The sequence below is a fragment of the Manihot esculenta genome, chromosome 14 (assembly GCF_001659605.2).
Source record: "Manihot esculenta cultivar AM560-2 chromosome 14, M.esculenta_v8, whole genome shotgun sequence".
Taxonomy (NCBI): domain Eukaryota; kingdom Viridiplantae; phylum Streptophyta; class Magnoliopsida; order Malpighiales; family Euphorbiaceae; genus Manihot; species Manihot esculenta.
Genome location: NC_035174.2, coordinates 9,800,428 through 9,822,955, shown reverse-complemented (window position 1 = coordinate 9,822,955; position 22,528 = coordinate 9,800,428). Strand labels below are relative to the sequence as shown.

Here is a 22,528-nt window from a genome sequence, read left to right as displayed (position 1 = left end):
ATAGTATATTATTTTTAATAATATAGAGATATTGAATTGTATTAAAATTAAAATATTTCAATTAAATTTTAAAATATTAAAAATAAATAATAATAAATAAAAAATTTATTAAAAATTTAAATCGATCAAACCGGAATGATCGAATCGAATAGATAAATTTGATATGATTTAATTTCTATTAAAATCAATTTAATTTAATTTTTATAAATATCAAAATTTTAATTTTTAATTTATTTAATTTAATTTAATTTTAATTTTAAAGCGAACTGAATAAATATTCGACTCGAATTTTAAGTGTTGAAATATGCATTTAACACTGGATTATGTTTTAACTGTAAAAAAAATTATGTCCGAAAATGTTGGAATAGTTGAAATACTATGTATTGGCAAAAGATAACTCATGGGAACAATTGACTTTTGACAATTTTGTTAAAATTCTAATTTTATTTCTTGATTTCAGTCGCTTCAATACAAGACTTTATTTATAGAGTGCTTTTTCATAAAAATCCCAGCTTTTATAACATGCTTAGCATAGGGTTTCTGAGGACATTAAAGGTTTAGGAATCACAAATCCATGCTTTTTTATTAAAATATTTGTCTCTTTTTAACTTTTCAATTCCACTTTTGTGAAAAAATTTACCCTTTTCTTGTGTTTAATTTTATGCAAATTTTCCTTTTTTTTTTACTGTTGAATGATGCATGAGCTTTTTTGTTGTTGATTTGAATGAGCCAATAAAGTTTGGGATAAAAAGAAAAAAAAAGTTGTGGATAAAAAGGAAAGAAGGAAAAAGAAACCTTTTACAATTTTACTTTCTTTGTATCATTTCTCTGTACATGTGTCCATTATGAATATTATTTTATATTTATTAATAAAAAACTCACTTAAAGCTTCACTAGCCTTTGGTAAAAAATCTAAAAAAAAAAAAATTTATGGATCATAAATTGGTAAAAAAAAAAAAAAAGAAATTTGATAATTGCATCTCTAATTTACTCATCCCAAATTGTTAAATAAAAATATTTATGTAGAAATTAGTGGAAGGCAATATGATGGACCAACATGAAAATTTTTTCTTCTTTGTTCACATCATATAACACTCCACTATACTATTATTTTTAATTAGTTGTGGATAGTCCAAAATGTTTAATTAAAAATGAAGTAGAAAGCAAAAATTTCTCTAATTAAAAATTATTATGATTATTGAATATGATTTTGTAAAGTTAATGATTAAATAAATTATCTTGTTCAAAAAATATTTTTTATAAAAAATATATTTAAAAAAAATGATAAAGTTAGTGATATTTTTCCTTGTAAAAAAAAAAAACTAGTGAGATTTAGTTTGATAATAAGTGGATCTGAATAGATTTGAGAGATCTCATATTTTACTCTTTTAATATTTTTTTAAATATTAGAGATATCTCAAATTTAAATTTTTATATCTACTTAGTTATATTTAAATTTAAAAGAAAAAAAAAAAAAAAACCTGCGAGCACAATAGCATCCAATGCGTCAATCTATAAAAGGGCATTTTTCTTGAAAGCCCCGGACGTCTTTCATCGGCAAATGCCCCGTAAAGCGATTTAGGCTCTCCTTTTGTTGCATAAATAAAGGCTTAATAATAATAAGATGATTGGTTTTTTTTATTATTATTATTTTTTTTAATTACATTTTGATATTTTATTTTTAGGCCACTGTAATTAAAGTTGCAGTTAAAAATTACTCCTATTTAAATTTGACATTATTTTATTATAAGTTCAACTAAGAAGTTAAGTTCAATCATTTTATGGAATGATGACAATATACTTCATCATGAATATTGAATGAATATGCTGCATAATTAAAATTGGATCTAAATTTTGAAGTGGGAAATGGGAATATTACTTAGTTTAAATTTTAGTTTTTTTTTTCTTTAGTCGTTGAGAATTAATAGACCTTGGAACGACCCGGAAATCGAACTGTTATTGGCGCTAGGATCCATATCGACTTAAAGTCGTCGGGACCCGTAGCAAGCCTAACATACATTTTGTATACCTGTTAAATCTCATACATGATCATACATATACAAAAGAACTTTAAATTTTTTCTTTCATTCACCAAGCTTAACCTGTGCATACTCATACTTATGAACATAAACCCCACATTGGAGCCCTTATCAAATGCTCAAATGGGGTAACATAACATATACTAAGCTTGGTTTACGTAAAACATCATAAAAACATTTTATAGATCATGTGCAAAGGGATTAACTATACATACTAGGGTCAATCACAATACTAAACCTCAATATACATCATTACATTACATGACTGTTCTTTTACATTACATGTCAATTCATCATGTCCACTACTATTCTATTACATAGACCTCTCTTTTACCTCTGACGACTTTCTAGACTGTCTCTGACCTGCACACCTGGGATTAGGGAAAATGGGTGATCTACTAGAGCCCAGTGAGCAGAATAGTAAAATATTATATTAAAATTCATGCTTTCATGAAATGCAACACATCACAAACATATCACATTAAGGATGAACTTGTCACCAATAGCCCTCTACATATCCAATAGTGTCAGGACGTAGAATGGGTCTCTGGTCTTTCCCTTACATAACATATCATAACATTCCAATGTACCAGGGACGTAGAATGGGTCTTCCTGGACTTTCTCTTACATTATGCCAGGGACGTAGAATGGGTCTTCCTGTACTTCTATACCATATCATCATCATATCATATCATTTCATACGAGGGCTAATGGATCATTCAATGTTCATCCACATCAACATCATATTATGCAATGCAACATATTCGTGAATTATAATGCAAACAACCTAATATATTTCATGGCATTCGTGATGCATGAATCATGTTAAAACTTTCATTAATTTAAACATAGTTCTGCTCTACTCACCTTAGGCTGATTCTGAAGTAGCTATCTCACTGCTGGGGTCCTCGGTTCCGAACCTACACAGGTGGACTCAAATGAGGGACCAAACATACATGAACTTGACTCTAAACATCTCCCCACAAACCCCCTAAAACACCTCAAAACAATAATGCAAAACAAGCAAAGGAAGGCTGAATAGGGCACTTTCGGCAGCCGAAAGTCCCTCCAAAGCCGAAACTCAACCACTTTCGGCGGCAAATGTATCGTACAAGTTGGACTTACCTGCTTCAATGGAAAGAATCCATCCGATTTTCCATGTTTCCATGTTACGGAAGTTCGTGTCAGATCCGGGCAAGGTTCTTAGTGAGCCTGATGTGGAGATCCTTGGAGATCTCACCTATGTTGAGCAGCCAGTGCGGATCCTTGACACGCAGATCAGGAAGTTGAATAACAAGGAAATCCCGATGGTGAAAGTCCTTTGGAATCACCACAACATCGAAGAATGTACTTGGGAGACACGGGAGTCCATGCTCCAGCAATATCCCCATCTCTTCTAAGGTGAGTGTTATGTGTTTTGTATGTATGTTTATGTTTTATGCTATGTTATGCTTGTTTGGTGAATATTCGGGGACGAATGTTCTTAAGGGGGGGAGAATGTAATACCCGGCTAGACTCCGGTATCGAAATTCCTACCGTCCGGTGGAATCTCGGATGTCGAAAACTTCTAAAAGGGTAAAATCATGTTTTTATAAAATGTTTTCATGTATTTTATGGTTTTTATGAATAAAAAGTTTAAAGTTCTTTTGTATATGTATGATCATGTATGGGATTTAACAGGTATACAGGATGTATGTTAGGTTTGCTACGGGTCCCGGCGACCTTAAGTCGATCTGGATCATAGCGCTGGTAGCGGTCCGATTTTCGGATCGTTACAAACCTGAACTTCTTATCGGTGGATATTGAGGTTTTCGAGAAAAAGTGAGTGAGTGTAGTGAATATGTGAGGTTAAAGATTTGTCTTTTAATTTGGTTAGTCAAAGGGTATTTATACTCTGATCATATTCAGATTGGATAGTAATATGCCATGATAGATGTGCCAGACAACTTATTAATATTAATGGTGCACAGTCGACTAATAAATACTAAACCGCTTCATGCGATATCTCAGTTACAACGTATGCAATCATAACCCTAGAGAAGTCCTACATGTTTCGAAGAGGTATGCTCATTGACTCTGAATTTTGAAGAGGTCGGTCTATTTATTTCGGATTTTAAAGAGATTGGTCTACTTGTTTCGAATACTGGTGAGATCAGTGATATTGAAAGTCTGATTTTTCCTAAATGTCGAATCTTTGCACTGTCTGATTAGATAAAATGGCATAGTATAATAAATTTTTTCATATTTCATATATACGTGTCATAATCTCCACGAATTTTATATTATCAGTATATATATATATATTTTATCAATTTAGATTCACATCAAATAGATTTATTAAAAGAAAAAATGATGTCCAAAAGTCAAATTCAAAACTTCTAAATTAAATAAAAAAAATTGTGCCATTCCATCTCATAAAGGATTTGAAATTTTGATTTTCAATGTGTAACTAATCTGAGCACACTACCACCCACCGAATCAGGCTTTAACCAAAAGAGCAACTCATCAGAAGGATGTAAGAGAACGTGGACTCCTTGAGGCTGACTAGCAGCTATTCTTGCTAGCTTATCAGCCGAGTAATTGGCTTCTTTGAGAATATGCGTAACTGTAACATCCCAGTTAAGTTGCATGAGCACATGAATAGCTGTCAAGATGTGAGCCACCTGAGACAGTTAAAATTTCTTCCTCTGAATCAGCTCGATAGCCTCTTTACAATCACTCTCAACTATCAGTTCCATTTGTGCTGCCAGCTGTGCAAGCAAGAACTATGCAATACAATTATTGAAATGGTAGTATAAGACATATATGAGTTTCCATGTAAAAAAACATGTTAATTGTGGTGTTATGTGGCAGTGCATGAAGTGACATCCATGTTTTAGTTATGAGCCCTTTTTCATGTTGTCATGATTTTGCCAATCATATTGGACGCCCTTTTGATGATCGATGGAGAAGATTTGTTGCCGTGCTGTGGAGCATGTGCACGCGTTGAAATTAGCAAGGGAGAACGTCATCCGCTGTGCAAGCTGGTTGCAGGCGTTGGACGAATGGCATACGGCTCCAGGCAGATGCGGCTGTGAGGTTTTAGCTGGCCAATATTTCACAAACAGGATCACAATCCCTCCACTGCATCATTTCCGTTTTAAGTATAATTCATTTTGAAAAAAAAATATACATGATTTTATTTTATTGAAAAATAAAAATTTTATAAATTATAAAAAAAATAAAATTTTTCATAAAAATTTTGATAAAATTAAATTAAATTTTTATATTTTTTTTTATTTCAAATAATAAAAGGTAAAGGACTTTGCCATCTTGTTTTTATGCTAATATTCATTCTCACAATTGGTGCAACTTTCGTACATAATTTAATTTTTTAGTGTATGTGAAAAATTTAATCAATGTAAAAATATTTTTTTTAATCAAGTAAAATAAATTATTTTAAGATTTTTTTTATTTTTAAAAAATAGAAATATATATAAAAAATATGTGGGTATTCTATGTAAACGACTAACTTGCTTATTCACACACACGAGGTTTCGTGGATAATGAATAAACTATTTAAATTTAAGAAAAAAAATTAAAATATATAAAATATGGATTCAATGGGTAATGGATTAATCTAATTGAATTAAGAAAAATAAATTTTAAATATATAGATAGACTATTTAAATTTATAAAAAAATAAATATTAAATATAGATTAAATATTGGTTTATGAATTAGATTATTCAAATTTAGAAAAAAAAATTAAATATAGATCAAAATGGTTTGTGAATAATGGTTAGGAAAAGATTAAAATTTTAATAATAAAAAGAATATGTAAATTATTTTAAGGAGATTTACAATTTAGTTTTTGGGTATTGCCATTATTAATAAGTCAGTCCTTATATTTTTAGAAATTTATTAAAACGTCCTTATATTTTTTTTTTCCGTCAACGAAATAGTCATTACGTCATATTTTCCGTTAAAATTAGATAAAAGAGGAGAGAGAAAATTTTTAAAATCCAATTTTACCCTCAAATAAAACCTCTTATTTAGTCATTGTATATTACTATTACTAACAAGTCAATCCCTATATTTTTAAAAATTTATTAAAACGTCATTATATTTTCTCATATCTATTAAAATGTGCTTATTGTTTATTTTTGTCAACGAAATAGTCCCTATCTTTTCTCACATCTATTAAAATGTTCTAATCGTTTATTTCCGTCAACGAAATAGTCATTCCTCCTCCTCCTCCTCCTCCTCCTCCTTAAAAAAGAAGAAGAAGATTATGATGATGAAGGAGAAGAAGAAGAAGGAGAAGAAGAAGAAGAAGGAGAAAAAGCTGAAGAAAAAGAAGAAAAAGAAGAAGAAGTAGAAGAAGGAGAAGAAGCAAAAGAAGAAGAAGAAGAAGAAGAAGAAGAAGTAGAAGAAGAAGAAGCAGAAACAGAAGAAGAGCAGAAGGAGGAAGAATTGATGAAGAAGAAAAAGGAGGAGGAGGAGAAAAAGGAAAATAAGAGGGGTAATTTGGTATTTTATTATATTTTTAACGGCAAAAATAGGCGGAAAGACTATTTCGTTGACAGACAGAAAAGAGAAGGACGTTTTAATAGATTTCCAAAAATACAGGGACTGACTTGTTAATAATGGCAATATCTAGGGATTAAATTGTAAATCTCCCATTATTTTATTATATGAATAATATTATGATCTATATTTATAATTATATGAAATATTAATTTAAAATTACATTAATATGTATTTATTGATTTTTTTTCTTTATTTTTATGGTTTTTTTTACAATGTAAATATATCTTGGAATTTTAATAAATAGGTAATTTTCCAGTAATTTTTTATAAAATATATTTTTATAAATAAAATAAATGTATGACACGAAATAAATAATGTAATTCTCTCTCCTTTTTTTTTTCTTTTTCCCAAAACTATATATGATAAAAAAATCAGTGCCAAATGAAGCCGCCCAAGGACAACTTGGCACTGTTCTGTGACGATTGATTACACGCGTCCAGCCCTCATTTGCTGAGAGCTGAGTGCGGAGTTGAGAAGCAGTCAGCCCGATGAAATAAGATAAAAGCTCAACGAAGGGAGAGCGAAGAGCGCCAAATCTGCCCCTCCCAGGTACCTATTTTTTCCTTAATTTCATTTTGTTTGGTGATTATTTTGTTGATCAAACGCTTTTAGAGCTCCTTAAGTTGTAGGTATACGATTCAATTGGTTGAATTTGTAAACTTCTATTTACGGGCTCGATTGAATTTTGTTTTTATGCTTGTTCTTCGAAATTAATGCATGGTTTATTTATTGATTTGTGATGATCTTGAAATGCAGATACTGATTTGTTTATGATCGAAATTCTGCGGACATTGTTAATCTTTTGGAGCTCTGAGGTCTTTTGTCATACAATTTCATCAAGGTTATTTTTGTTTTTCAATTGATTCTGTTTTATCACTTTTTTTACTTAATTTTTAAATCAATATAAATTTATGGCCTAGAAAATCCTGGTTAAATAAGTAATTGAACAAACTTAAATAGAGATTGCATTATTCGTGGTTGCTGAGAATACTGAAAAAGAGAGAGGGAGAAAGAAAATTTTATTTTGAATTTGTATTACTTGTTTTGGCTTGTTGAGGAACAATGGGACTCGGCATCATTCTGGTTAATCTGTTCTTATAATTCTTGTGTCTAGGATCCAATTGCTGAAATGTGAATAAAAAGGAAACTACTTTAGCTAATTTCCTTTTATTTATTTAGGAGGACTATATAAGAGGCAAATGTTAAAATTTTTTCATTTTCGTTTTCCTTAGACAGCATATAGTTATGATATTTTCCCCAAGTAAGAGTTCAAAGATTGAGGATATATATTCACTTGTTGACTCTATGATTTCCAGTTCTCTTTCAAGAATTGTAAGGACAGAAGGGGGCTGCTGGTCCGGATAGGGCTGGCTTCGTTTGTTCAATCACGGCTCTAAAAGGAGAAACTCATATTAAGATAAGACGGGGAAAATCATGTGCACAAGCGTTCCCTAAGTTTTTGATTGCATCCCCTTCATTTCACGGTGGTCGAGGTGCCCTACCTTCAGCAGGTGGGCATCCAGCAGATCTTACCTTCCTTGCTGGTGGTGGGTACTGATACAAGCATCCGAGTGATCTGACCTTCCTTGATTTGGAGGGTGTTGGAACAGCAACTTGAATACAATATTTAATTTTATTTTTCAATTTGGAAGTTACTTTCTATTTAAGCATGGTTACAGCCAAGCCACTCGCCGATACCAATATGCTGTTGAAATGTGCAACTGAACAGTTGGGTTGTCCTCATTTCTGTTCTCAAGGTTAGTGTTGATTATCTCTTTATTTGTTTCAGTTTAACTGAAATTTCATTTGTTCAAATTGTGAGATAAATTAAGTCTTTTTCGTATTACCTACCCGTCAACAATTTTTGCATTAAGATGGTTGATTTTTATAGGCATTCCAATAAGAATAATGTTGCTTTTGTTTTCGTCCCCTCTTTCTCGATTTTTGGTAGTTCCATGTCTATGCTTTTTCATCTTGCACACTTCTACCATTTTCATTGGGAACTTCACCATTAAACGGAACCCTATGACAGTCAGCAAGGACAAATCTCTCTGAAGTCCTGTCAGGAACTTGAAATTTAGAGGCATTGTATTATTGGAAAACATTGTTTGCTTAAGGCTGTTATAAAACTGTTAAAGCATCCTGATTCTACAGTATTTATTGTGGTTTGGGTTCTTTATTTTTTCATTCATCATTGGTTATATGATTGTCAGAATAGCTTTTATTTATTTTTGCTCAAAAAAGGAAAAGGGAAGAGGGTGATGGGGAACACCGGCTAATAATAAGAATAGGGAATGCAGGATGCTAAAGGGTGTAAAGGTCATTATGACGGTGATCCACTGTTAAACAAACTTATTGTTCCTTGGTGGAGCCTGGATATCTCTGAGACAAAAGTGGTTGTTCAATGCCTATGTAATGCAAATCAATATGTTTAATGGAGGTAATATGCTGATAATATATTAAGGTATTCTGTAACATTATCAAAATTTCCATTTGCACAAGTAGAAATCCTTCAGATAGGAACTTTATACCATTTAAAAGCATGCCTTAAACAATCATAAATTCATTATGGAAAAACTTGAAGTTGTTTTTAAATATAGTTAGAGTTTGCTCTACAGGGAGAGACTTGTGATGTAGAGAGATGGAATAGGTAAATCCTACACATTATTAAGTTGGCCTTTGGGTGGTAATGCTACTGTTATTGGAACTTTTGTTTTGACAAGCTTTATTTACTTTTTGCTCCGCAGAGAGAGAGGTCTTTGGGTGCAATGTTGTTATTGTTTGAACCTTGTTTGTGCAAACTCTATTTACTTTTGCTTCCGTGAGTGAGAGAGAGAGCGAAGGGGCGCCGGGGGGGGGGGGGAGAGAGCTGGTAATAGAGCTATAAATTATCAAAAAATTAGTCAGGCTGTGGCGGTGATGAAACATGTGTTAATGTGATGGAGACAGGCTCATGGGCATGGCATGGTAGTGGTGGTCACTTGTGAATGGTTTGGAAGAGGTGCAGTCGTGGTGACATGACATGAGAATTTGTGAATTGATTTTTTTCCCAGGTCCGGAGAGAGAGAGAGAGAGAGAGGAGAGATGATAATGGAGCTAGAGATATCAAAAAATTAGTCAGCCAGTGTTGGTGATGAATCATGAAGCATGTGTTTGTGGCAATAATTTCATAGGACGAAGTGGGCACATGGGCATAGTAGTAGTGCTGTGTTGTGAATGGTGTTGTAAGAGGTGCAATTGTGGTGACATGCAGCATATGAGAAATTTGTGAACCGCTATTTTTTTTCAGGTCCAGCTAGAATTGTTTTTGGTTCTGTTTTTACAAAATACAACATGGTGGCACTGAATGTACCAATGTTAAATTGTTTGGAGAAACTTGTTTTGCATAGTGGCAGGTAATGCTATGTTTGAACAGTTAAAAAACTTAATGGATTTAGATGGCTGATGCCACTTGTGGCAACACCATATATTATCTGCATTATATTGTTGCAACTCTGATGGATAATTAGTTATGCAAGCTTGAGTAGTTGATATCTTACGCAGGATTGTTTTGCATATAATGGGAAACCTTTCCCTTCTCCTACGTATGATTTGAATTTCCATGATCTTGCTCAGGCATCAAAATTCCTGTTTATTGCTTTGGCACCCAATATCTCATCGACAATAGCCTGTTTGGGGGGGTTTCACACATATCTGATGAAGAGCAAAGTCTCTTGGATTCTCTTCTCCTTGCACAGGTAAGAGATTGTGTTAGGCCCTCTTTTTTGGTGCAGGTATTTTAGTTACCTGATTTCTCAATGAAATGTAGCCATAATCATCTCTTGTTGCTTTGCAGTGGGAAGAGAGAATGTGGAAAGGTCATTTTGAATATGACATAACTGCCTCTGAGATTAAGGTTTTGTTTATTTAGTGGTCTTCTTTTGAGAAGCCATAAATTAACTGTAAATTAGAACTGATAGTTAATTTTTACAGGTCATTAGGGGCAGAAGAAAGTTTCTCGCTCAGTTAAATAGTGATGGGGGTATCGATTGTTTACAAGATCCTGATAAACATAAAATGTGCCATCAGAAGGATCTACCTGTTTTTGACCAGACGAAGCACTGTGAGGAATTACTGTTTTGCATTACAAATAGTGATAAGGCAGACTCAGAGCTTATTCCTTCAGCTGCTGTGCCTAATGGTGCAATCTTGATTGTTATCAATGTGAGTCTGAACATTTGTAGTTTCTCCTTTAAGTGAGCTTCAAATATCATAGAGGCTATATTTCATCACTATGAGAAACATAAAAACAAATGGTCCTTGTCAAGTTTATGAAAATTGCTTTAACCTGGAATCGGTGAAGGAACTGTAAAATCGTATCCTAAAATCAAACCCTAAAATTGTAAGATTTTATAACTGTCTTAAATTACCTTTCAGAAAATGTAGTTATATTTATATGAAATTATGAATAGATAAGTAAACTTTCGAACACATTTAAACATAAAAATACTATAAAAAAAGCTTCGTAATATATTGTTAAGTCCAACATTCAAATTATTATATTTTTAAATATAATATCTTCTTCACCAAGTTATCAGTTGGAATTATACAGTCACAACACATATATTTTTAAACTTTATATTTGAAAGTATAATTACAAGTTTTCAACTTTGTGAAGATATAAATACTAAAAGAAATTGATTAATATATGCAGAAATTAGATCATATTTATAATAGTAACAATATAATAATAAATAATAGATATTACTATATTAAAAAACTCGAAAAATTTTCTATAAATGATTTAAAATAAATAGATAGATGACAATGATTTTGAAAAATTGGCAGATAATATTTTAAAATTTGAAATTTATGAAATCATGATATTGTAGAATCATAAACTCATAAAAATTGTGTTCTTTCCAAATCTGATTTCACTATTTACAATTGCTCAATTTTACTTGATTCTGATTTTACGTACGTTTTGACTCGTTTTAGTGACTTAAACTTCTAAAAACTAGCAAGTTAACTTGCAATATTGACAACTATGCTTATCATTGTCATTACTTCCTGACCGTTTATGATTGCCAAATTAGCGATTCTAGTTCTCTGTTTTTATTATTTTTGAGTTCCTTCCTGAAAACTAAAAGCCATGTTCAGCTGTTGTTGTCTGTTTTCAAAAAACTGTTTTGTTTATTTTATACTTGTTGTCTATGCAAAAATACTTTGACTTGTAAAATGTATTCCTATCATCAATAAAAATTAACACATATATTTTGAAAAATAAATCTTTATCTATTATATTTCAAAATAAAATATTTGTTAAAATTTCAAACCCTAACCAATATATACTAATATTAACTGTAAAAAATATTAAGCTACTGAGAAATAAAGGAATAGTAAGAAAAAAATTAATCATGAATTATGTTGATAATCAAAAAGCTAACTAGAACTTAATTATTTATTTAATGCATTCAAACCTTAAACATTTTAATTATGGAACCAAGTGGAAGTAGGCAAAAATGATAATAAAAGGCAGACAAATGATATTCCTCTTGAAAACCAGTTACAGCATTATAGTGGATGATGGGCCCACAAGGATAGAGCACTGAGAAGCCAAAATGAAAACCTACTGTTGCTTTTTTTTGTTTTGACTTTTTCAAGTTTAAAATATGAAAGTAAGAAAAGTAAAAATTACATAAAACCACAATACTTAGTGGAATAAGCCCCCCAAAATGCTAAAAGTTGAGTAGTGCTGAATGCCCTCTTTAGTTATTGACTCTGGTTTTTCTGAAGGGGGGATGTTAAGAAGGCTACCAATATTAATATATCTTCAAAATTTTCCTTTACTTGTTTATTTTAGGCCCTCTTTCTAAGCCAAAATTACAATGGGCTACCATATCACTATGCCTTGTACTCACAGAGCTTTTTGGGAAGTTTATTGTGTGCATGTTGATTGCAATAAATTTTTGATGCATAACAAATAGGTATTGGGGAGTTGGGTTGCTAACAAATTATCAAGTGAAGAGAAACTAATTCTCAATTTATTTGTTCAAATTCAACGCTCAATAGTCATAATAAAATATCTAATTATTTAGATTACTATGCTCATCCTAATTACATTAGGATTAGGAACTTCAATTCCAACTCCAGTTAGGAATCACAAATCAAATGAAACTGCTAACTTCTAAATAAAATAAACTAATATTTCCCACACTTTTTCTTAAAATAAGTAGTCTGTAATGGTCCTAAAATCTTTAGGATGTTGTAGAACCAGTAGTATGGGATCTATTGAAGAGAAATTAATTCTCAATTTGTTTATAGTCAATAGTCATAGTAAAATCTCCAATTATGTAGAGGTCCTAGGCCCTATTTATAGATAATGGTTATAACCATACTTATATATGGATTAAGAATGTGACCTCCAACTCTAATTAAGAATCATAAATCAAATAACTCTACTAACTTCACGATAGAACAAACTACTATTACCTATACTTTGTCCTAAAATAAGTAGTCCTAATAATCCTAAGGTCTTTATGGTAATTGGCCTTTATGTATTCTTAGTTTCTTACACATGACTTGTTGATTGTTGTTCAAGGTAAACCCAATTGAATATGGCCATGTCTTCCTGGTACCTCATGGCTTTGACAGACTTTACCAAGTTGTGGATGCAAGATATTTAGAAATGGTTGTAAGGGTTGCTGTTGAGATAAATAATTTTTCTTTCCGTGTATTCTACAATTGGCCCCGACATTCACATCTATATTTCCAGGTATTATATTGCTTGTTGTTATCTTGAAAACAGTTTCTACATGATGTTTCTGCATGCCATATTTGAAGTTTCAAAAGTAATGAGTTTCTGAGCACCATTAGTTTTATTATTCATCACCAAATTTTCACTCTCCTTAATGGGAAGAAGTGCTGTGAAAATTCACTTGTTTTCTTTTGGTGGTGAAGGCGTGCTACTTTCCAGATCTTTTACCAGTGGAGCACATGCCTGTTGATATCTTATTTGATGCTGGTCAGAAAGGAATTCAAATCTCTACTGTCATAGATTACCCTATCAAAACCCTCCTCTTTGAGAGTAACTGCAATATTAGGATGATGGTGGAGATTGTTTCTGAGACGACTCGTTATTTGCTGGATAAGGAAATCCCTTATAACCTGATGATATCAGATTGTGGCAAAAAGGTTTTCTTGTTTCTTCAGGTAAGATGGTCATCATGTGCTTGTTCTGTCCTGCATTTTATACCACGCTAAGGAGATGTGTTTGTGATCCATTCTGCCTGTGAATTAATCTCCTTGTGGGTTAAAGGAGGCAATACTGCAGAGGTTTTTCTCCCCTCACATTTATGGAGATATAGTCTCTGTTAAATTAACTTGATTTTGCTTTGATTTCCATGACTGTGACATCTGACTACATGTGAACATCTTTGGCATGCTCTTTTCTGAAGGGAACCTGAAAGCACATATTCATATGTGCACACACATAAGAAGAGGAAGAAAGAGGTCTGCTTGACCTTCTAAAAGTTTATTTTTGAATCTTGAAACATCATTGTGTGAGAATAATGTTCCATGTATTTTGTTTTATAGAGAAGGACTGGGTTATCTCAGAGAAATTTTGTGGTTGAAATAGACCAGCATAGCAGAGGAAGAAATGCTAGTACTGTTTGATATATCGAGATAACAAATTGTGGGTTAGAATATACTGGTTTAACTCAAATTTGATGTGCACCAGCCAGCGATGTTATAGAATTCATGAGCATGTGTATTATGTCCCATGTTAGTATTAGTTTTAGCTCTGAATCTAATTTACCCTCTTATTACATATTTGAAAAAATTATAAATGGCCAACAATATTCACTTTGGGGGGTGATGGTCTCAGCTGAAACTTAATTTTCTTGATCGTTTACTCTGGATTCATTGTCCCCAGGCCCAAACGTTGTCATCCTCCTGCAATCTTTCAGCTTGGGAGTGTGGAGGCTATTTCTTATTCAAGTCCAGGCAGGAATTTGAGGAAGTTACAGAGGCAGCTCTTCTTAAACGTCTAAGCACTGTATCACTTGATGACGAAGGCTTTGCAACTGTTAAACAGTTCTGTTGCACGATGGCTAGTAAGATTGTCTTTTGAACTTTGATTTTCTGATACTGGGTAACAAATATTACCAATATACCAATCCAAGTTGCCTGATAGCTTGGGAACTAAGACTAAAACGTTGTTGGTTGGTTCTTTCAAGTTGGAGATGTTGTGGTTCTTTGGTACTGTTGTTTTGTTCGACTTGTGTGCTTGCTTTTCATGATTATTATGTGGCTGGAACCTGAAATGTTGTGAAATTAATAAATGTGAGTCTTCAGATTGAATGTTCTTTGTCAATTTACTGTAAATTCATATTCGAAAATAAATTTCGTTCGCATGTTTATAATTGCCTTAGAATTAAATTCACCGAGACATTTGAACCCTCCTGCAATCGTGCCACTGAAATGCTTGTATTTTAAAAAAAATTATTTCTTTTTGTTGAAAAAAATTCTAGCATCGAAGGGTCTTTTGTATATTTTTAATCTAAATCCTTGCTTCAAAAAGTAATTTAACTACCTAATTTAACTAGGTTTGGGTTTACCAGAAAATCATTGTACCAGTAATTAAATAAGAAAATATCATGTGTAGGACAAAAAATAGTGAAAGAAATCGGTAGTGTATATTTTGTCATTTAGCTCTTATTTTTTCCAAATGTATTTTATAAATTAAAATTTTTAATCATTCTATCCAAAGTCGTTGGCCAACTTATATTAATTTTAAAAATTTATGTCATTTACTTTATATAATTTAATTATATATAATATTTATTCCTTAAGCGAGAGTTAAGGTTTTTTTAATAAAGAATTAAAGAATTTAATTTTATAATATATAAAAAAATATTTTAATTGAATTTTCTTTTAAAATAAAGGACTTTACAAACCGAAGATAATAATTCACCTAAAAAGAAAATGGAGCCGTGGGCGTCTTTTGTGTTTTAACTAAAGAGGTCTTGGGCGTCCACCAGACATCATTGGAGGAGTGCGTAGCTTATTGAAATAGCCGCTTATTCTTCCACACACTCGTACAGAAAATTTTCTCGTATAACTTAAATATTAATATTATAATTGAGTGTACAAATTAATCTATACAACTGAATGTGTGTGATTGTTGTTAAACAACTGAGTCATACGCATGTATGATTTCTAAGGAGGTTTCGACTAGAGCACAGATGGAGGTTCCTCCATTTCATGTAAAGAACAAAAAGTTTACAACCCAACACCAACCATTTTGAAAAAAAAGTATCATGACTATGTAGTGATTTACTTCCCTCGCTATATATAACCACAGTAGAGTTCCTGCTCAATGCTTAATCAGAGACAGATAGAACGAAATAAAAGAATATAGAACAACAACAGAACATTGTCGTATCAATACAGTGACCACATCTATTCATACACCACTTTGTAGCATCTGATTTCTGTCAATACTCATCACTTTAGATTCTGTCACCCATCACTTTGAGCTTTACTGGTCCCTTCATTGGAAGTTTGCTGCTCCTTTCCTTGCACTCCCTCTTCTGGATCCTCCAGTGCCTGATTACTTGAGGATATGGAGCTCTCCGTAACTCCTGCGCGCATCCATGCTTCGTGCAGTTGCAAAACATATTCCAGATGCCACAGAACTTCCCCCATTGTCGGCCGGTTCTTCCCATCATCTGCAAGACATTTTTCTGCTATTTCCCCATACTTTTTCAGTGACTCAGGGCAGTAAGTTCCACTCAGATTTGGGTCAATGATGGTTTCGAGTGATCTTTGCCGCTGCCACCTCATTGCCCACTCCGCAAGATTGATCTGATCTTTTGGCAAGGTTGGATTTATTACAGCTCTAGCACAGACAGCTTCAAATAATACAACCCCAAATGAGTAAACATCGGATTTCTCAGTCAACTGCTGTCGACGAAAGTATTCAGGGTCGAGATATCCAAAGCTTCCTTTCACTGCTGTGCTAACATGGGTGTGGTCCCAAGCTGGACCAGTTTTTGACAATCCAAAATCAGCCATTTTTGCTACAAAATTTTCATCAAGTAGTATGTTGGTTGTCTTAACATCCCTGTGAATTATCCCCCGATCTGCTCCTGTATGAAGGTAATGAAGTCCTCGTGCTGCGCCAATGCATGCTTCTAGCCTCTGCTTCCAAGTTAATGGAGGAAGATTACTTCCAAAAAGATGACTCCTAAGTGTCCCATTTGCCATGTATTCATAAACCAAGATCATCTCATTCTGCTCTTCACAGAACCCAATCATGGAGACTAAATGCCTGTGCCTGAGCTTCGAGAGCATCTCAATCTCTGTTTCAAATTCAGCCAGGCCTTGCTCCGATTGTGGGTTTGCTCGCTTTATTGCTGCAAGGGATCCGCATTCAATCTCCCCTTTGTACACTTTGCCAAAACCTCCAACTCCAATCACCAAACTTTCATCAAAATTATTTGTTGCGGCACGAATCTCTGCGAATGTAAACCGCTTGCCCAGTCTAGTGGATGCAGTAGATCCATTTGGATTTTGAAGTCCTCCCTTAGCATGACCTATGCTACTTGCAATAGATCCATGCAGAAAAAGTGGCCGCCACCCAGGAGCATTGTCTTTGGTGTCACTCAATTCCTTTTTACGAGTTCTGCAGAAGAAAAAGATAAGAATACATGCAATTGCAAGGATGAGGATACAAACACCACCTGCTCCAATTACCAGCCAAAGAATCCAAGAGTTTGAATTTTTTGTAGAATTCCCAGTTGAATCAAACTTGTCAACATAGGCAAGATTCCCATTTCGACTCAGCTTGAAAATCTCCAGCCCATTGAGCAAGGCATCAGTTCCTGAACCACCAGCTGTAGTGTCAGGGCCCAGTTGAATCCACAGTGTGTTGATATTCGAGGACACTGCATCAAAATAATCTTGATGATATGCTTTATTCTTTCCCCCTGCTCGCACATAAATATCAAAATTATCAGCAGCTGTCCTGTTGTTAACATAGATCCTGAAAATCCTCTGGTTTGCCTTGTCATACTCCAGTTCACAGAAATGTAACCGGACTAAATAATCAAAATCAGGATGCACTTCAAATTTCCATGACATATTAAACCTTTTCTCTAGGACTTCAGTTTTGGACATAGTTCTTGCCGTTTTATAAACAAGAAGAGGAGCCACCGAGGAACCATTAATAGAAGCATAGGTTATATTTGAATTACTAGTGATTTCATCACCAGCATTTTCTGTGATCATGTAGCTGGAATCCAATTCCCAAATCCTCCAAAAGTCCGAATCCTGATTAGGTTTGATATCAGGGCCTCCAACATTCAACCTATACATAGTTTCAATCCCCCGTCCGCCCAAATTGAGATTCGCAACATTTCCACCTACTTTACTGACAGGGTCTTCGAAAAGGTTATCCGCCACAGAGACGATCTCTATGGCGTTTATGAACCCAAATGATCCTTTAGATGGAACAAACTCAAGCACAAGAAAATCCAAAGAGAATAGAATGTACTCTCTAACCAAAGAGAAAGAACTTGAATTGCTATTGGATCTCTGCAAGTACAAATTCTTGTGTGAAATCTCGCCTGGAACATTGAACTCAGACACCAGTTTCAGACCATTAGCCATCACAGAAAACGAGGATTCATTTACATTAAAATTATCAGAAGGGAAAGGACAGAAATGGAGTCTAACAAAGTAGTTTCCTTGAATTCCTTCAAATGTGAAATTAAGAGCACCGGTGAAGATCCGAGCAGTTTCATATAATGGCCCCAAGGGGGCAGCAGCACTTGCATTAGAGGTGGCGGTGGTGGACTCAGGGTCAGAAACAAGGGTGACATTGTTGTTAGGAACCATGTCTCCAACCCATCTCCTATCATCCACAGTAACACTGGCATTTGTCCCACAATTTATAAAAAAAGATTTTGACTCAGCTTCTCCACTGCTAGTAGATATGAACATTATCACCAGATATAGAAGACCCAAGAGCTCTCCCTTCTGAATATTCTCCATTACCACTTTCCCTCAAGAACCGAGATAAGACTCCTCTGTTGTATAGATTTCTTAAAGAGATAAAAATGGGAAAATCTAATTGGGTAGCTAGAATCAATCAACATTCAAGAACGAAGATTGCCTTATAAAATGCATGAAATTCCCAGTAAAACTACTTCATCTCCAAGAAATCAATCATCAAGCCTCGTATAATAATGGTATACAATAATGCAGAATCAACAAGTCTCCAAGTTACTAACAGAAACATCAAGTTACCTTCATGAATCTCATCTTCGCAATGAATTCCAAGCTTCAGATGCATGAAAGCTGTAAAACAAGAACGCTCATGCACTTCAAATCAACAATTCCCAAATAACTTGCAGATCTGAACAGAGAACAACAATACAAGAAATGGGTTTGCAATTGAGAAACTTATTTTCTCGCCAGTGAAGCTGAAACCCAGAAAGATTCAAGAGAGATGAGTTCTTGAGAGAGAGAGGTAGATGGGGTTATCTAAGCAAGAAGCAGAACATGGGTTGTAGTTGAAAACAGATTGGGAATGTTCAATTCATCTTAGCATTGTTAGTTGTAAGCTTTACAGAAGAGACAAGAATGTGACATAAAATTATAGTAAAGTTTAAGCCAAAAAAATCTCAAGATTTTGCAAAATAGTAAAAAAGAGATTGAAGGGTAAGAGAGAGATGGATGGGATTCCATTATTTGAGAGGTGGTCACATGCAGATGTCTGGAAGATGATGAGCAGTGAAAGGATTCTATGGAGGCTGCCATTACAAAACTACCCTCTTGAGTTTCAATTATTAAAAAAGCTGGACTTGTCTTTCTCCCCTTCCGTACCAATTGTACCCCTACTCTCCTGCTTCTGTCCTTTTATTACATTTTATTTATGAGTACGGCGATTGTTCAACTAATCTTAATAATTTCCCAAATTTTACTATTTTGGTCCAATAATCGAATAAATTCTTCATTTTTTAAAATATATTAAATATTTTAATTTTTTTAAGTTCACTTATTTAAGTCATTAATATATTTAAAATAACTAAAAAAATAAAAAATAATAAATAATTAGTTGTACTAAATTACATATATTAAATAGTAATATATTTAACGGTGATTGATTTTACAATACATGAAATTGCATGGAAGGTTTCCTTTGGTAAATTTAGTATAGATATGGTTTTGGAGGGTAATATTCGGTTCAAATTAAAAAAATTAATTGAATTGAATTAATTTAAAATTTTAATTTGATTTTTATTTATTTTAGTTCGATTTAATTTTTAATTTTAAAAATTTTAATTATTTTAGTTCGATTTAATTTTAATAAAAAAAATTTTAAAAATTAAATCGAACCGATTAATGATAATAATATATTATTTTTAATAATATTGAGAGAGATTATATCAATGTTAAAATATTTTAATTAAATTTTAAAATATTAAAAATAAAATATAAAAAATAAAAAATTTATTAAAAATTTAAATCAATCAAATTGAATTAAATCAAATCAAATTAGACCGATTCAATTTGATTTAATTTTAAACTAAAATTAATTTAATTTGACTTTTATAAATATTAAAATTTTAATTTTTAATTTATTTAATTCAATTTAATTTTAAATCGAATTCACCGAATATCGACTCTAATTAGGTAAAATGGGGTCGGCTTCCGAAACCATTGTAGCTATAAGAAATTGAGAAGCTATATGTCTATCCTCTTATTTTTCTCTCTCAACATTTCTTCAAGCTGTCTTGCAATCCTCTAGATTAACTAATGGATTGGGCTTTATTTCTAGACCTTTAAGGCTTTTCGTGTTTGGGTTTTAGTTTGACTGTTATCAAGTTTCAGGCCATGTCCCGATTCAGTTCAAATTTCATTGTAAATAAAAGTAAAATTATATACCAATAATTTTTTTGTATTTTAGTAATTAAATTTATTGATTTTTTAAAAAGATATTATTACATCAATGAAAAATAAAAATTAACTCAATCAATTGATTTCTATGGATTTCTGTAGTAAGATTGAAGCTTAATTGGAGTGTTTAATTATTATGATTGTAAGTTTTATGGACAATATATTAGATTTTCTAACAATTTTGGACTTTGATTATAATTACAATTAATTTTAAGTATTTTTTTAATTTAAAATTAGATAATCATAAAATAATTTGAAATTTACCTTTCATATACAATTTATTATTCGGACTGATAAACTTAATTTATTATTTATTTTAAAAAAATTAATTAATTAAAATTAAATTCAAAAGATATTTAATTGAACAGAATAAAATAAGAAAACTGTTTAGATTCGTGATTTATAAATTTATTTATTAAATTATACTATTTCTGACCCACGATATTATATGCCATCTTGACAATTTCAATGTAACATTATATATATGAAGTTATAATTTTTAAAAAAATTATAATAATTTATTTTAATGGTAAAATTAATGAATTTATTAATTAATAAACTTTTTAAAATATTAAAAATATTGTAATGTATTTTTAAAAATTGAAAACTAATAAATTTTTTATGATACAATTAAGTAGTATTTTTTTTTTAAATAATTTATTTCACTATTGATATATAATATAAAAGGTGACTTTTTGCTTTAATTATTATAAAATTTAGATATTAATAGTCGATAACTATTAAGTCTTGGATAATATTCAAAAATAAAATTATTAAGTCTTAAATATTTTGGTCACAGTTAAATCCATATAAAAAATCCAAACTGTGTGGATCTATCCATTAGCACGGGGCTTTAACTTTGTGCAAATAGGTCGAACGGAGCAGGTCTCGAGCCTATTAAAGGAAGATTCAACTCAACTAATTTGATGGATTAGTGAGGCAATAGACTCTTATACATTCGAAATTATGTCCACATGACATCGAATAAAATTAAATAATCGCTTAATAATGAAAAATAATACAGTATATCCGTATGTATGACCCCGCATGATAATGAAAGAGTGTACATGGTGCATTACTAGAAATCAAAAAGCAAAAAGATAAAAGAAGGAAGATATGAGTCAACCAGATTAAATTTATAAATACATACCTTGAATTTATTCTTTATTGAATTTTATAATATCGAGTGGTGTCGTCTAGGGGAATGGAAGGAGAATAGAAATTCTAAACTCACCCATTGAAATCCATATGAAAACCTGAAAGTTTAAAAAGGAAGTTGGAGGTTTGGAACAACTCAGCCGGAAGGAAAAACTCATTCTGCTCAAAAATATTTTGCTAGTCTTCAACTGATTATGCTCGACAAGTCGGTAGAATGAAGTCCGGACTAATCATCCTCAGCAAATAAAAGAAAATCTGAACTGATTATTCTCAATAAATAAAGAAGAATATTCTGATTGATTATGCCTGACAAATCGGCATAATAAAGATCGGGCTGGTCATCTCAGCACATAAAAAAAAATTCGAGTTAATCATCCACGATGAGTTGAAGGGAAGATTCCAACTGAAATCTGGAATAATAATCTCAACAAATCAAAGAAGGTTCAAGTTGGATAAAAGGGTGCAAAAATATTATTAGTGTTGTATTTCTCTTAAAAACCTAATGTTTTTTTTAATCTCAATTATTGAGTTGATTAATAACTTTCTTATTTTACATATTATAACTTGCTATTATATTAAAAATAATTATCCTGTCAAATCAATTACATATTAACATATTTTTTATACATATAAATAATCTTAAAGGTGTGAATAAATATAATTTATTATATATTATGTGAAATTAATTAATGAAAAAATTTGTTAGGGGACAATATATTTTAAATATAATATATAAACAAGGTGTATAAATTATATAAAATTATCCCTAAAATATATATATTTGTAGGTTGTTATGCTTAGTTGGGTTTGGAA

The 22,528-nt window shown here is 32.0% G+C and overlaps 2 protein-coding genes across 4 annotated transcripts; one reads left to right on the top strand and one right to left on the bottom strand.

Moving 5' to 3' along the window:
* Positions 1-6,986: 6,986 nt before the first annotated feature.
* Positions 6,987-14,953, top strand: LOC110600048 (GDP-L-galactose phosphorylase 1). Of its 3 annotated transcripts, XM_021736739.2 has the most exons (9): positions 6,990-7,159; positions 7,367-7,451; positions 7,927-8,367; positions 10,226-10,347; positions 10,446-10,505; positions 10,583-10,813; positions 13,191-13,364; positions 13,550-13,801; positions 14,526-14,953. In XM_021736739.2, the coding sequence occupies exons 3-9, from the start codon at positions 8,280-8,282 to the stop codon at positions 14,721-14,723; spliced, it is 1,125 nt and encodes a 374-aa protein (XP_021592431.1). In that variant the 5' UTR covers positions 6,990-7,159; positions 7,367-7,451; positions 7,927-8,279; the 3' UTR covers positions 14,724-14,953. The 3 variants fall into 3 exon arrangements, with proteins under 3 accessions (XP_021592434.1, XP_021592431.1, XP_021592433.1); XM_021736742.2 differs by lacking the exon at positions 13,191-13,364 and having other exon boundaries at positions 6,987-7,159; XM_021736741.2 differs by lacking the exon at positions 6,990-7,159 and having other exon boundaries at positions 7,381-7,425.
* Positions 14,954-15,827: 874 nt separating this feature from the next.
* Positions 15,828-19,437, bottom strand: LOC110600047 (probable receptor-like protein kinase At1g30570). Its single transcript, XM_021736738.2, has one exon. The coding sequence runs from the start codon at positions 18,647-18,649 to the stop codon at positions 16,115-16,117; it is 2,535 nt and encodes an 844-aa protein (XP_021592430.1). The 5' UTR covers positions 18,650-19,437; the 3' UTR covers positions 15,828-16,114.
* Between the last annotated feature and the right edge of the window lie 3,091 nt (positions 19,438-22,528).

Excerpts from the sequence above, each read along its gene's own strand:
- LOC110600048 (XM_021736739.2), top strand. The coding sequence starts at position 8,280 with ATGGTTACAGCCAAGCCACTCGCCGATACCAATATGCTGTTGAAATGT. Across the intron at positions 10,814-13,190 it reads CAATCTTGATTGTTATCAAT|GTAAACCCAATTGAATATGG; the intron begins GTGAGTCTGAAC and ends TTGTTGTTCAAG. Across the intron at positions 13,802-14,525 it reads AGGTTTTCTTGTTTCTTCAG|GCCCAAACGTTGTCATCCTC; the intron begins GTAAGATGGTCA and ends CATTGTCCCCAG.
- LOC110600047 (XM_021736738.2), bottom strand. The coding sequence starts at position 18,649 with ATGGAGAATATTCAGAAGGGAGAGCTCTTGGGTCTTCTATATCTGGTG.